At 47.7% G+C, this 13387-nt stretch overlaps 1 protein-coding gene across 1 annotated transcript in view; it reads left to right on the forward strand.

Annotated features, from left to right (window-relative positions):
• Window positions 1–501: 501 nt before the first annotated feature.
• Window positions 502–13387, forward strand: part of MAF (MAF bZIP transcription factor) — a 61397-nt gene continuing 48511 nt past the window's right edge. The window contains exons 1-2 of the mRNA XM_084214950.1: window positions 502–2471; window positions 13053–13118. Of these exons, the coding sequence (XP_084071076.1) occupies window positions 1387–2471; window positions 13053–13086 (1119 nt within the window). The 5' untranslated portion in view covers window positions 502–1386 and the 3' untranslated portion in view covers window positions 13087–13118. The remainder of the gene's footprint in view (window positions 2472–13052; window positions 13119–13387) is intronic.

Raw genomic sequence — 13387 nt, forward strand, 5'->3', positions numbered from 1 at the left:
CTCCCGAACGGGAAGGGGGGCTGGGGGGGAGGCGAAAGTAAATACAATTAGTTCGAAATGTACTAAATTAATTAGTCCTGGCCCGCACGCCGAGTGCGGCGGGAGGGGGTGCGGGGGGAGCGCGGGGTTTGCAAACTTGCGGGGCTCTCGCACCTCCGGGCGGGCGTGGGGGATGGAGGGATCGATGCCCCGTCCCCGTAAGAAAATAATCAATAAGTGACCGGGGCGCCGCGGGGGTACGGAGCGATGACCCGCGGCGGGCACGGGGGAAGGGCCGCCCGCCCGTCCGCAGGTACCGCGCCGGGCACGGCGGAGCCCCGCGCTGCGTCCGCGCTGCCCGCTCCCTCCCGGGCGCTGCCGGCTCCCCCGGAGTACCGCGTCCGGCGCTCCCCCTCCCTGGTCCCGGCCGCCCGGAGCTCCCCCGCGCTCTCGGGTGCCGGGCCGGGCTCCGGGGCAGCCCCGGGCACTCCGCCCCGGGGCAGGGCGCTCGCCGCGGGCGCGCACGGTGCGGCGCGGGCGGAGCGGGCCGGCGGTGGCCGAGCCGAGCCGAGCCGAGCCCGGGCGCGGTGCCGGCGGCCAGGAGGGGGTTAAGCGGGCGCTGACAGTCAGCTGAGCCCTGACTGACAGCCCGCAAAGTTTCCCTGTCGCTAGACTCTTATGCTAATGAGGCCGGGCGGCGCGCGCCCATTGGCCCGGCCCCGAGCCCGTGTCCCGCCTGACGTCACGGGCGCTATAAAACTCCGCAATGCTTTAAACTCTCCTGCCGGATCAAACCTTTAAATATTTTTCATCTTCTTGCTGTAGCTTTGAGGCCGAGTTGGTTTTTTTTCTCTCTCTCTCTTTTTTTTTTTTAACTCTTATTATTATTATTATTTTGGTTGCGATACAGACTTTGATTTTTTTTTTTTTTTGCCTTCGCTCTCTTTCCCTCCTCCCTCCCCCGATGAACCTCTCTCCTCGCTCTGCACTTTGCAGGAGAGAGCCCAGAGGAAAAGCACCATGAAGTGTTAAAAATAACAAAACAAAACAACAACAACAACAAATTTACTCGCAACAACACCAGCTAACACTTCCAGCTGCGGCTCGCGAGCTGCGAAAGAGCGAGAGGAGAGAGAGAGAGAGAAGGGAGGGAGAGAGGAGGAAAAAAAAAAACCCTCTATGCAAAAGGCGAATAGCGAGAGCCCCGCGCTCTGATGCATCAGCGGAGCCTCTGCGAGGGATAACGCGGAGCGGGAGAGGAGCCGCCGGGGCGGACCGGATCGGAGGCAGAGCAGGAGAGCGGAGCGGAGCTCGCCAAAAATCAAGCTGGCTCACCCGGTGGCGACTCAGAGCAGCCCCCTCGCTCCCGGAGCGCACCCTTTCTGGAGGACTCTCGGCAGCAAAAGGATGGCATCAGAGCTGGCGATGAGCAGCTCCGACCTGCCCACCAGTCCCCTGGCCATGGAATATGTTAATGACTTCGATCTGATGAAGTTTGAAGTGAAAAAGGAGCCGGTGGAGACCGATCGCATTATCAGCCAGTGCGGCCGCCTGATCGCCGGGGGATCGCTCTCCTCCACCCCGATGAGCACGCCCTGCAGCTCCGTGCCCCCGTCCCCCAGCTTCTCGGCGCCCAGCCCCGGCTCCGGCTCCGACCAGAAGACCCACCTGGAAGACTACTACTGGATGACGGGGTACCCGCAGCAGCTCAACCCGGAGGCGCTGGGCTTCAGCCCCGAGGACGCGGTGGAGGCGCTGATCAACAGCAGCCACCACCCGCTGCCCGGCGCCTTCGATGGCTATGCTAGAGGGCAGCAGCTGGCCGCGGCCGCCGGCGGCTCCGTGCCGGCCGAGGAGATGGGCTCGGCGGCCGCCGTGGTGTCGGCGGTGATCGCCGCGGCGGCGGCGCAGGGCGGCGCGCCCCACTACCACCACCACCACCACCACCCGCACCACGGCGGCGGCGGCGGCGGCGGCGGCGGGCACCCCCACGCCGCGGCGCCGGGCAGCGCGCCGCCCTCCTCCGCCTCCTCGGCCGCCGGCTCCGGCTCCGGCGGCGGCGGCGGCGGCGGCGGCGGCGGCGCCGGGGGGCTGCACCACCCGCACCACGGCGGCGGCGGCGGCGGCGGCGGCGGCCTCCACTTCGACGACCGCTTCTCCGACGAGCAGCTGGTGACCATGTCGGTGCGGGAGCTGAACCGGCAGCTGCGGGGTGTCAGCAAGGAAGAGGTGATCCGGCTGAAGCAGAAGAGGAGGACCCTCAAAAACAGGGGCTATGCCCAGTCCTGCCGCTTCAAGAGGGTCCAGCAGCGGCACGTCCTGGAGTCGGAGAAGAACCAGCTGCTGCAGCAAGTGGAGCACCTAAAGCAGGAGATCTCCAGGCTGGTCCGGGAGAGGGACGCCTACAAGGAAAAGTACGAGAAGCTGGTCAGCAATGGCTTCAGAGAAAACGGATCCAGCAGCGACAACCCTTCCTCTCCAGAGTTTTTCATGTGAGTTCCCACAGCCTTGCCACCTTAACTAAAAGTTCTCCGTGTGAGTTGTTGTTGGGGGCTTTGCTAGAGCCACAACCCCGCTTGCCACCTTCTATTACCTTTTTTAAAAAAAAAAAAAAAAACTCAAAACAATTTTAAAACAAAGTTGTTTTTTGGGTTGGTTTTTGTTTTTCTTTTTTTTTCTTTTTAAGGTGGGCTGGCTCCGTGTTGGCCAACCTAAAGTTCTACATGAGTTTCCTTTCTGTTTATTATTATTATTATTATTATTATTTTTATTTTTTGTGGGGGCTTGCTGTTGTGTTTTGTTTTTTTTTTTAATTTGAAAGATCCAACTCGCCACCAACTCAGTTCTTCATATGAAGCTTGCTCTTCTTTGAAACCTGCCATCCACATAATATATATATATATTTTTAAGTTCATGAGGTTTTTTTTCTTTTGAGCTTGCTGTGTCCAAAAAGTCAGATTTTTTTTTGCCATCCTGAGTTCTTCATATGAGATTTGAGCTTTGCAAAAAGAAAAATAAAATAAAAAAATTTAAAAACTAAACAAAACAAAAAATACAAAAAAAAAAAAAAAGTGAAAATTTTAGACTCCAGCTTGCTGAGTTCCATCAGTTTTTAGCGTTGTTGTGCAAAACTAGAGATATGCCTAGATCAACCTGCCAAAATCAAGCCTGCATCAACCTTCGGTGTGTTCATGTGAGTTTTGGCCTTAATCTGCCAAACGTGAGACTTTAGTCTGCCATTAGAATCCCATACTCATCTCATGCATTACGCTTGCTATTTTGTCTTAGCAACAATGAACTATAACTGTTTCAAAAGACTATGAAAAAGAGACATTATATTAATAAAAAACCCTGCATGCTGGTCATGTACGGTATAATTATTTTTTTTTCTTTTGCTTGGAAATGGACTTTTGGAGACTATTATGGCATGGCATTCATCCTTTTGTTTTATTGCCTCATCACTTTTTTGGGTTGAAAGCAAAAAAGTGCAACCTTTGATCTTCCTCCTCCTCTTCCTCCCATTAAAGTTTGCATCTGCTCTAAAACTGCTTTGAGTTACTCAGAACTTCAGACTTCCTTTTAAATGCACTGAAGCATTCCCTCTCAAAAAACCTGCCAGAATGGATTTTGGTAACCTAATGTGGCAAAAAAAATTAAAAAAAAAATCAAAAAAAAAACCAAAAACACAGAAAGAACTTTGGAAAGATGTTCAAAAACAAAATTCACATCCCACTTGGGGGGGACATTGAAACCATGCTGTTGCCTAAAAACAGTCTAAAATTAATTTTAAGTGATCTGCCCCATTTTTTTTTTTTTCATTTTGCGTTTGGTCATTGTCAAATGTGGAATGCTCTGGGTTCCTAGTATATAATTTAATTCTAGTTTCTGTCATCTGTTAGCCCAGTTAAAATGTATGCTACAGATAAAGGAATGTTATAGATAAATTCGAAAGAGTTAGGTCTGTTTAGATGTAGATTTTTTTTTTAAAGATTGATGCACTAAATTGTTTACTGTCGTGATGTAAAGGGGGGTAGAATTTGCAACGGGACTGTTTTAAAAAGTAGTTTATGCAGCATGTGCTTGCAACTTAAATATAAGTTGGGTATATGTAGTCCTTGCTATACCACTGACTGTATTTGAAAACCAAAGTATTAAAAGGGGGAGGCACCCCTGTTTATATCTATAGGGGTATTTTACATTAAAAATGTATGGGTTGTTTTTTTTTTTTTTTTTCAAAATTGAAGTATTTGGGACTGAATTGCACTAAGATATAACCTGCAAGCATATAATACAAAAACAACAACAAAAAAATTACGAACCTGTTTAGAACGCTAATACAATTTATGCAGTTATAAAGATGGCATTACTGCACAGTTTTAAAATGATGCAGATTTTTTTACAGTTGTATTGTGGTGCAGAACTGGATTTTCTGTAACTTCAAAAATTCCACAGTTTTAAAGGCAATAATCAGTAAATTTTATTTTCAGGGACTGATATCCTGTCTTTTAAAAAAAAAATGGAAAGTAAATCTTACCACAATAAATATAAAAAAATCTTGTCAGTTACTTTTTCTTTTACATATTTTGCTGTGCAAAATTGTTTTATATCTTGAGTTACTAACTAACCACGTGTGATGTTCCTATGTGCTTTTCTTTCATTTTCAACTCTATGGTTATATCGAAAGAGAGAATAATCTACAATAATAAACTGCATTTTTTTGATTCCGTACTCAGTTTCTTAGTCTGTAGTTCAAAGTTCCATAACTGCGAGCGCAGTACTTCAGCGTGCTGCCTGCCGAAGGGGCGATGCTCACCCACGAGCTGGACTCAAAAATGTTCAGGAGGGGAGAAGGAAAAGGATAGCTTCGTGTAAAATGGAAAATTGTCACCTGCTAGGACTCAAGTTCTCTTTCAGGTAGATGAAAAAAACGTGAGCTTTCAGGTGCTGCTTCTGACTTCTCAGTAGTGCAGTGAGGGCAGTTTCAGTGACTCAGATCATCCCACCAAGTTCTAGGATCTCAAAGGGGAGGTCTGCTTAAAAACCTGATGACACGATATGGCCCTGTATTTTGATTGTTTTATGATGGAGTGAAGTGAAAGAGAAGGCTTCACATCCTCTTATCATCGGATCCCAGCTAAGCATGCCTGTCTCTAGTAAGAGATGACACTGCATCAGGCTTGGCTTGTCACAGAGCCACTCAATTCTAGATGGAAATATTTACCATTTTGGTCCATACTGCCTCCTTTTTTCTTTTCTTTGCTTTTTCACCCTTCTTTTTTCTTTTTTTTTTTAACCCTATAGATTTTTTGTTTTTGTTTTGGGTTTTTTTTGTTTTGTTTTGTTGTTTTTTTCTTTTGCTACAGGCCTTAGAAAGTCCAGAGAGAGCTGAGGAGCGGAGAAAAAAAAATCCAAACGACTTCCTCCAGCTTTTGAGAGTTATTTGCTCTAAACAATCAACCCCAAAGGTTAATGTGCTAGAAACATTCAGGTCTCTGAGCCCCTCTTCACTGCAGTTCCCCATGTCAAAGGGCGTTTGAACTTTGAAAGGCTCCTCAGATGCTCGACCCAGTTCGTTTAAAGCCACCTTTCCCTGAGAGCCTGCAGTGTCCCTTGGCAGAGCGCTGTCCTGCTCTCTGAATGGGATTATCTGTCCCCTTTCTGTGACAGGCAGAGGCCTCTCCGAAGGATGCTCCAGCCTCTCTGGGATGGGGGGTTTATCTCCAGACCTAGGCTCATAAAGCAAACACCTTTTTCTTCTCCTTCGTTGCTGGTGCAACTTCTTCCCAGCAGTAGGGTCATCCCTCCTGGGTGCTGGTGGCCCTGAAGGGACAGGACCTGTTGCCGTCCCTCTGCCTGGCTGGTCCAGCCCCTGTCAGGGGTTGAGCTGCAATGTCAAGGTGTGGCTCCGAGCCCCCCTGCAGCACTTGCACCCACGATAGTCTGTGTCAGTGGGCAGTGGCTGGTGCTGGAGGTCACTCTGCTCCTGCTGAGGTCCCTTTGGCAGGGATGGACACCAGCCTCTCTGTTGGTGACAGCAGTGGCTTGCTCTCCGAAGCCAATGCTGTGTCTCACCCCTCCCCAGTGCCAGGGCACCAACCTGCCCTTTGGCATCTGACCTGCTGTTGCACCAGGGTTTGAGTAATGGTTCAAGCTCCAGATTCTGGTTAATTTGAGTTCCATTTTCTGGTTAATGTGTAATCTGTGGGTAAACTGGTTGCGATTGGCCGGGCTGGGAATTATCTCCTCTCATAAAGACAAGGCTGCTCGTTATTCTGTCTCCCACCTTCCCTTCCCTGACTGAGCCTTTACCGACACCCAGGTGTTTTTGCAGGGACTCTGAAGCTTTGCTGCTGCCCTTGCTGACAGCAAGGAAGGGAAGGGACAATACCTGTCATCAGCAGAGCCCCCGCTGAAGTGGTGCTGCAGCCCCCAAGGGAGCACAGAACCCCAGGCTGCCTGGAGCAGGACCACTTCTGGTCCAGCCTTGTCCTCACACCCTACTATCACTTCAGGCTTCCTTGCAAGCAAAGTTAGGAGCAGGCAATAGGATTTTAAAAGTACTGTGAACTGACTGAGTAGTGAAGAGCGAGGAGAACACTTCTGCCTCCCTGAAGTATCTTTTTTCACGGAGAGAAAAAACCAAACATCCTATTTGAACAATTTGAGAGATAAGAGAAAACCTTCCTAGAAACAGACTTCCTAGAATAGGGTGACAAAGAGAAAATTCCCATCACACCCCCAACCTGAGAGGGGAAAAAAGCTTTCTTCCAGTTTGGCATTGTGATGACAATGTTGCTTTGCACATTAAAAAAGGCAAAAAGGCAACCTTCCTTAGGCTGCACTTGAATTTTAGCCTGAAACACGCCAACTTGCCAAGTGAAGGGGAAAAAAATAAGGTACACATTTTAATATTCACTAAAGCAAAGTGAGTATTGGGGTTCTCTGTATGAGTCATTGCAGGGGAGCGCCCACCTTTGCCGCAGGACTGCTTGCTGAGGACTAATTGGAACCGCTCTGCTCTGAATAACCTACATTCATTAATCACCCCTTGCTTGACTCTGGCCTCAATCCTGCTCCCATTGAACTCAGAGGTGCAATCCTGGGGATTTCAAAGGGGAGCAGGATCCCACTGTTCTCCCACAGGTAAAAACCGCGTGGAATGCTGCCCAAGCCAGGCAATTGGGTGTCAAAAGGTGTGTGTGGTCTTAATCTGCCCATCACTAACAACATCCTATTTTTCCCATAGTCCTATAGTGCCTTTCCATTTATTAAATACATTACAAAGAACTTTCATGTGACCGATGCTGGGAGATACGTGCGTGGACAGCGGCCCTTTGCTGGCTGGGAAATGGTGTGCACTGAGGCTCAGTGAATACCAGCCCACCTTGCCCCTAACCTTTTTTTATTTTCACCCCCTGAAACAAAACATAACCCTCTCCTGCCCTGCCTTCAGGCTTCTGCTGAACAGAGGCCGAGAGTATTTTTTTCGTTTTGCTTCAGCATTTTCCCTGCTTGAAAAAATGTCATACTGGACTGAATCCTAAAAAAAAAGACGGGAGAAGGCAGGGAAATATCCCAGTCACACCAGTGCATATTTATTTCCTGAATTATTTCTCCCCAGGCATGCAGCGAGAAGTGCCCGTTTGCAAACTGAGCGGGGAGAGCTTCTATTTATTAGAAAGTCTTCATCACCCTTTTAAAACAAAAACTCCAGCGCTGAATCAAAATGCCACTTGAAAACTCCCCCCACGCGAAACATGGCAGCAAATTTTTAGTTTAAAAAATGAACTTTCCCAGCTCTTTTTTTCTTTTCCCTTCTGAAAGCTTTTATGCAGCTGTTTCCTCCCCCTCCCTCTGAGTAGTGTGTAGGAAGTTCTTGATCTAGAATCATTCATAATTTTAATACCAATTTCTATTTGACATAATATACTAATATCAGATAGAGAGTGTAGCTGCTTCCTGGATTTAGGGAGGAAATGATGCATATATCAGAATTATCTGCTCAGATGCCAGAACTACATTGGTGTCATTTCAGCATGTGCTGTGTTGAAAGGAAATCCTCTATATTTATTACTCCGATCATCAGAGGAGCTAAATGGACCCACTGTTTCTGACACCTGTTCAGATGGCTGAATTTAAAATTTCATGCAGGAAAAAAAAAATCCTACATACTTCAATGTTAGGAATTAAGGTTTTTTTAATACACTTTTTTCCCTCCCTCTTTCCGAATCGCTGTGTTGTGAGCGGCTGCCATGAGGCTTGGGTATTCCGGGGGTAGCTATGGAGAGCGGGATAGATTTTGTTTGCTCAGCTCCGACAAAAACCAATCCTGCTTGAACACACACACAGCACACTCACACAGTCTGTAACCAAATGTTTCAGATCTCTGTTTTAAGTGCAGGTCTCAGTACGAATAACATGATGTAGCACACCCCAGAACGTGGCAGAGGTGAGCGGCCAAGAAAGAACTCGTCTTTTCAGGAGGGAGCTGAGCACTGATTTACTTCGTAATTTTAAGGCTCTTCTAATGAATTTTTTTGGGCACAGCAGGTACAAATCAATAGATTAAAATACTGTACACTGCTGCATCTAATTCTTGACTGCCTGAAATTGCGGGGGAGGACTGAGAATAACATTTGTCACTCTGAGGGCTGAGTGCATTCAGATTTGTGAGCTCTAAGCCAACACAATGCAAAAATAGTCCAGGATGTGACTTAAGTTATCAAGTGAAAAGCAAGAGGCCAGGGATCTGCGAGGCTGTAGTTGGCAGACAGGCAGCTCCATCCCGAGCTATCTATCACTGTATCGGGTTGACCCAGCACAGTGTGACAACATCTCAGTGCCCTCGATGCACACTGCCTGTATTTCAGCACTCTCGGAAATGATCATTTTTGTTCACTATTGCTGCACCCACTTTTTTCCCTCCAAATTCTGGCTTTTAAAACTGTGTCACTTGCGACACACAGTGAAGTGTGCAGGCCTGTAATCGTGGTGCAGTGAGTGACGAGGACAGAAATTGCCCTGCCTCTCTCCTTGCTTGTTTTGAAGCCCTGTGGACTTTGTGACATGATCTGCTTTTTTTTTTTTAATTAATAAATGTCATTGTTTTGTAATGCATCTCAATGCAACACTTTACATGGAAGGAATCAAAGCGAGAGCAGAAGTTTGCTAGAACTGGTGTTTCTCCTCCATGCAAAAAAAAAAAAATCCCCAGTAAATAACAAATTGAGCAGTGTCCTCAAGTTTCCAGCGGGGGTAGAGGTTGGAGTGTCCCTGGGTGCTGCTCTCAATTGTTAATTCATAAAGACCCACAGTCCTGAGCAATGCTGCCCCAGCTTGTCCTGACACAGCGGAGATGCCGATGGCTGTGGATGGAGGCGTTGAGTCTCAACACCCTGTTCCAGCGAAGGCTCTTGGCATCTCCCTGACCTTCAGTCCTTGGGCTTTCCATTAAATCTGGGTGTCCCCGAAAGGCTGCAGGGTGTGGGGATAGCGGGGTGTCGGCAGAGCTCAGAGCCCACACGCCTTTGCCTCCCTGCCGCCAGCCCGGCCGGGGAAGCAGCAGCCCTGGGGAGGGTTCTGGCACGGATTTTCACCTCTCTGCTTCCAGCAGCTCCTGAACGCCCCGGGCCGGGGCTGTCTGTGCAGGGACGCAGCCCCTCCCCGTTCCTCACGGCGCCGGGGCCGCGGCCGCCGGGGTCCCTTGGGGGGCGGCCGGGCCCCCTCGGGGGTGCCCTGAGCCCGGCCCGGCCAGGCCGCCACGTCTAGGGACACAGCCGGGAACAGCCCCCGGCACAGGCACAGCTCTGTCCCCGGCACAGCCCCCGGCCCCCGGCACAGCCCTGACCTCGGGCACAGCCCTGTCCCCCGCACAATTCTGTCCCCGGCAGAGCCCCCGGCCCAGGCACAGCTCTGACCCGGGCACGGCCCTGTCCCCGGCACAGCTTTGACCCCGGGCACAGCCCCGGCCCCGGCACAGCTTTGACCCCGGGCACAGCCCCTGTCCCAGGCCCAGTCGCTGTCCCCGGGCACAGCCCCCGGCCCCGGTCCCGAGGGCTGCAGCGGCCGCCCAGCCGCGGGTCCCGCCTCAGCCAGGTGCGGGGGACAGGCCCCGCTGCCGGGGAGGGGCGGAAAGGTGAGAACCGCATCCGCTGTTTGTTTGTTTCTTGTTTGTTTCTCTCTAAATCCCATCCCTGCAACAAAAGGGGAGTCTGGGCGGAACTATGGATCCGTCTGGCCACGCATCCAGAGCGGAGCTCCGGTTGTCACCCGGCGGCTCCCACGGGCGGCCCGGCCCTAGGTATGTCCACAGAGCACTTCCCTCGGCTTTGGTCACAGTATGTCCAATTTTTCTTTTTCTTTTTCTTTTTCTTTTTCTTTTTCTTTTTCTTTTTCTTTTTCTTTTTCTTTTTCTTTTTCTTTTTCTTTTTCTTTTTCTTTTTCTTTTTCTTTTTCTTTTTTTTTCTTTTTCTTTTTCTTTCTTTTCTCATTCCTTTTCTTTTTCTTTTCCTTTCCCCCTTTTTCCCTTTCCCTTTTCCTTTTCCTTTCCCTTTCCCTCTTTCTCTCCCTCTCTCTTTTCCCTCTCTCTCTTCCTTTTCCCTCTCCCTTTTTCTTTTCTTCTTTTTCCTTTTTCTCTCTCATTCTTTTTCTTTTTCGTTCTTATTTTTCCTTTCCTTTTTCTGTTTCTTCCTTTTTTTTTCCTAGTTCTTGAATTTTCCCCCTTTTCTTCCTTTCTTTTTCCTTCATACCTGTGTGCAGACAGAGACAAATCTAAACCCAACGGCAATCAAAGAGATATTTTAAAATTACTTTTTGGATCAGGCCTCGAGTTCTCTGCAGGGAGCAAGAATGGGAGCAGGCAGGATTTACATTTCATGGCTTTTAAAGAATCTGAAGTGTGGGGAACGGCGTTTGCCGAGGCTGAGTTTCACAAGTCTGTGTGGATATGCCTCGGAATGTGTATATGATTAAGCTTAAAGCCCTCTTCTGTAAGAAAGCAGCAGACTCCCTTTCCTGCAGCCTGAGCCCTGCTTCTCCAGTTTTGAAACAAAACTTCTTGCCAAGGCCTTGGCAGTAGGATATCACTGCTGAAGGAGATGGGATCAGGGTGTTGGTATTGTCTTCCAAAGCTGAGGTGTCTCCACTGCAAACAGACCCTGCTGCCTCAAGCACGGAGAGCTGTGACAATAAAAATTATCCCAAAATTGAAACAAACAAGACCTAGTATTTTTTTTCCTTTCCTACCCCTTCTCCCCAACTCGACTGCTTTCAAACTCCCTGATGAAAGCATTTTAATATGTAGGAAGAGCTGCCGGAGTCTGCAATGCGATTCAGTGTTCTGTGGTGTGGGATGAACAGATTTTCCTTTCCGTAGGGTTTCCTCCTGCAAAGTCATTGTAGAGGAGGGAATACTGTAAGATTAAATCTGGTTAAAATACTATATTCATGTCACACCAGATACGGTCTCCAGACTGTGCACAGTCTTTCAGCTTCCTTTATTGTGAAATCCTTTTAAAATAGCACAGTACAGTGTAGAGAACTTATTGAAGTATAACTGTCTTACACCAACTCTGTCAGATAAAATGAAGGAAAGTGATCAGGCTTCTTAAATTAATAAATCTGCTTAGTGTCTCTGGTTGCCTTCACATTCTCTTACTGTCTTTGACTCTTTCCTTATTAATAAACTGATATTTAAATAAAGCTGCTAAGTGAAGCAATGCACCTTGTTGGTGGAAGAGGGTTGGTGTTCCAGGTGTGCTGTGCTGGGAGTGGTTGTGGGTTTAGGGCAGGGATGGCCGCAGCAAAGACTGAAAGCAGGCTGACCACATCAGTTTCGAGATGCTCCTCAGGTGTGAGGCTTGAGTACCTGTTCCTCTCAGCCCCCTGCATTACTAACAGGATGAATTAACTGATTGGCATGAAAGGAGAGGTCGTCCTGAGAAAAATTACACCAAAGGTCCACAGGAGTCATTTGCTTTTAGAGATCCCGGGCCAGGTGCCAAGTATTGCATTTATCTAAGCACCGTCCCCTTTCTCAAAAAAAAAACCAACCAAAACAACAAACTCCAAACCTGAAAGAAAAAATCAAAGCAAAACAAGAAGGCAGCATCTTTTTCAGGGGCCTGTGGGGTCCTTTCAAAGAGGGGATGGGTACTTTTGAGCGGGGAGCTTGGGGTGGGATGTGGGACAGGGATCGTTCAGCTGGCTCTAAATGTGCCGCCCACTTTTGTTTTCAGAGCTGCAGAGCTAATCTGGAATCAAAATGCTGGAAAAGCGCCTACAGTTTGTCTTGCCTTTTTGTTTTTTTATTCAAGTCGATCGGGCTTGTGGTTTATTCTTGCTCTGATTATGCTGCACGGTTCCAATAAATGCACGGAGCTCAAGCGTTCCTGCAGGCGCTTCATAGGAAATACACACGTGTGTCTGTGCATGCACACTCAGGGAGAGAAAGCTGATTGTAAGGGACACAACAAAATATCCATATTTAAGAAATGTGGATTGACTCACTGACTTATCTCACTTATTGTACAAAGATTCACTCTATGTTGATTTTTTTTTAAATTAGGTTTTAAATATGTGTTGACAGGATGAATTTGTACGGTGTGAGTAACTGCAGGAAGAAATGACAGCTCTGCTTTTGTTATTAAACTACTGTCTTGAAAATAATGGACTGTGTACAAAAATTGATTATTATTTTGCCAATTACATTAGTGCAGCTAATAACAATCATTAAGAAAGAAATACAGAAAGCTCCACACTTTCAGATATTAGAAACTGATATTCACTGGTGAGGCAAAAAATATGTGTTCTTAAGGTAATTTGTCAGTAAGAATCTCCTGTTATTAATGTGAAGAAATACAAAATGTGTGAGCTAGAAATGTTTCACTTCAAACTGTGTTCATTTCTTCTTCACTCAGCCAGAGTTAATAAACAGTGCAAGAGACTTTCTAAATTTAATTTAGGATTTGCATATAAAAGGTCCTATTCTGTACCATAGTGGCACAACAGACAGGCTTTATGATGTTAAATATTCCTTTTAATAATAGTTTATTTTAATATATTTACTAAATTAGGTACCCGAGAGAATCATCTACAACGGTGATGTGAAAATCCCTGTTACCTGAGGTCAAAAATAAAAGGTATGTTTTCCTTTTCATTAGCAATTTGCCATATTTCAGCAGGGGTGGTAATTTCACTGCTTTGTTTTCTGCTGCTAAGATGGTGCTTTTTGCTCAGCCCTGGGGAACCGGTGACAGGCTGTGGTGCAGTTTCCTGGGCTTTTGGGTGAGGCTGATTTCAGGTGCCTACAAGAACCACTTGCAGTGATGAGGCTTTGTACTTTTGTCAGCCAGGCAGCTCTCTAGTGTCCCACACCTCATATACAATCCTTTGCAAATGTTTTCTTTCT

This window comes from Fringilla coelebs (genome assembly GCF_963513975.1).
Source record: "Fringilla coelebs genome assembly, chromosome: 14".
Taxonomy (NCBI): domain Eukaryota; kingdom Metazoa; phylum Chordata; class Aves; order Passeriformes; family Fringillidae; genus Fringilla; species Fringilla coelebs.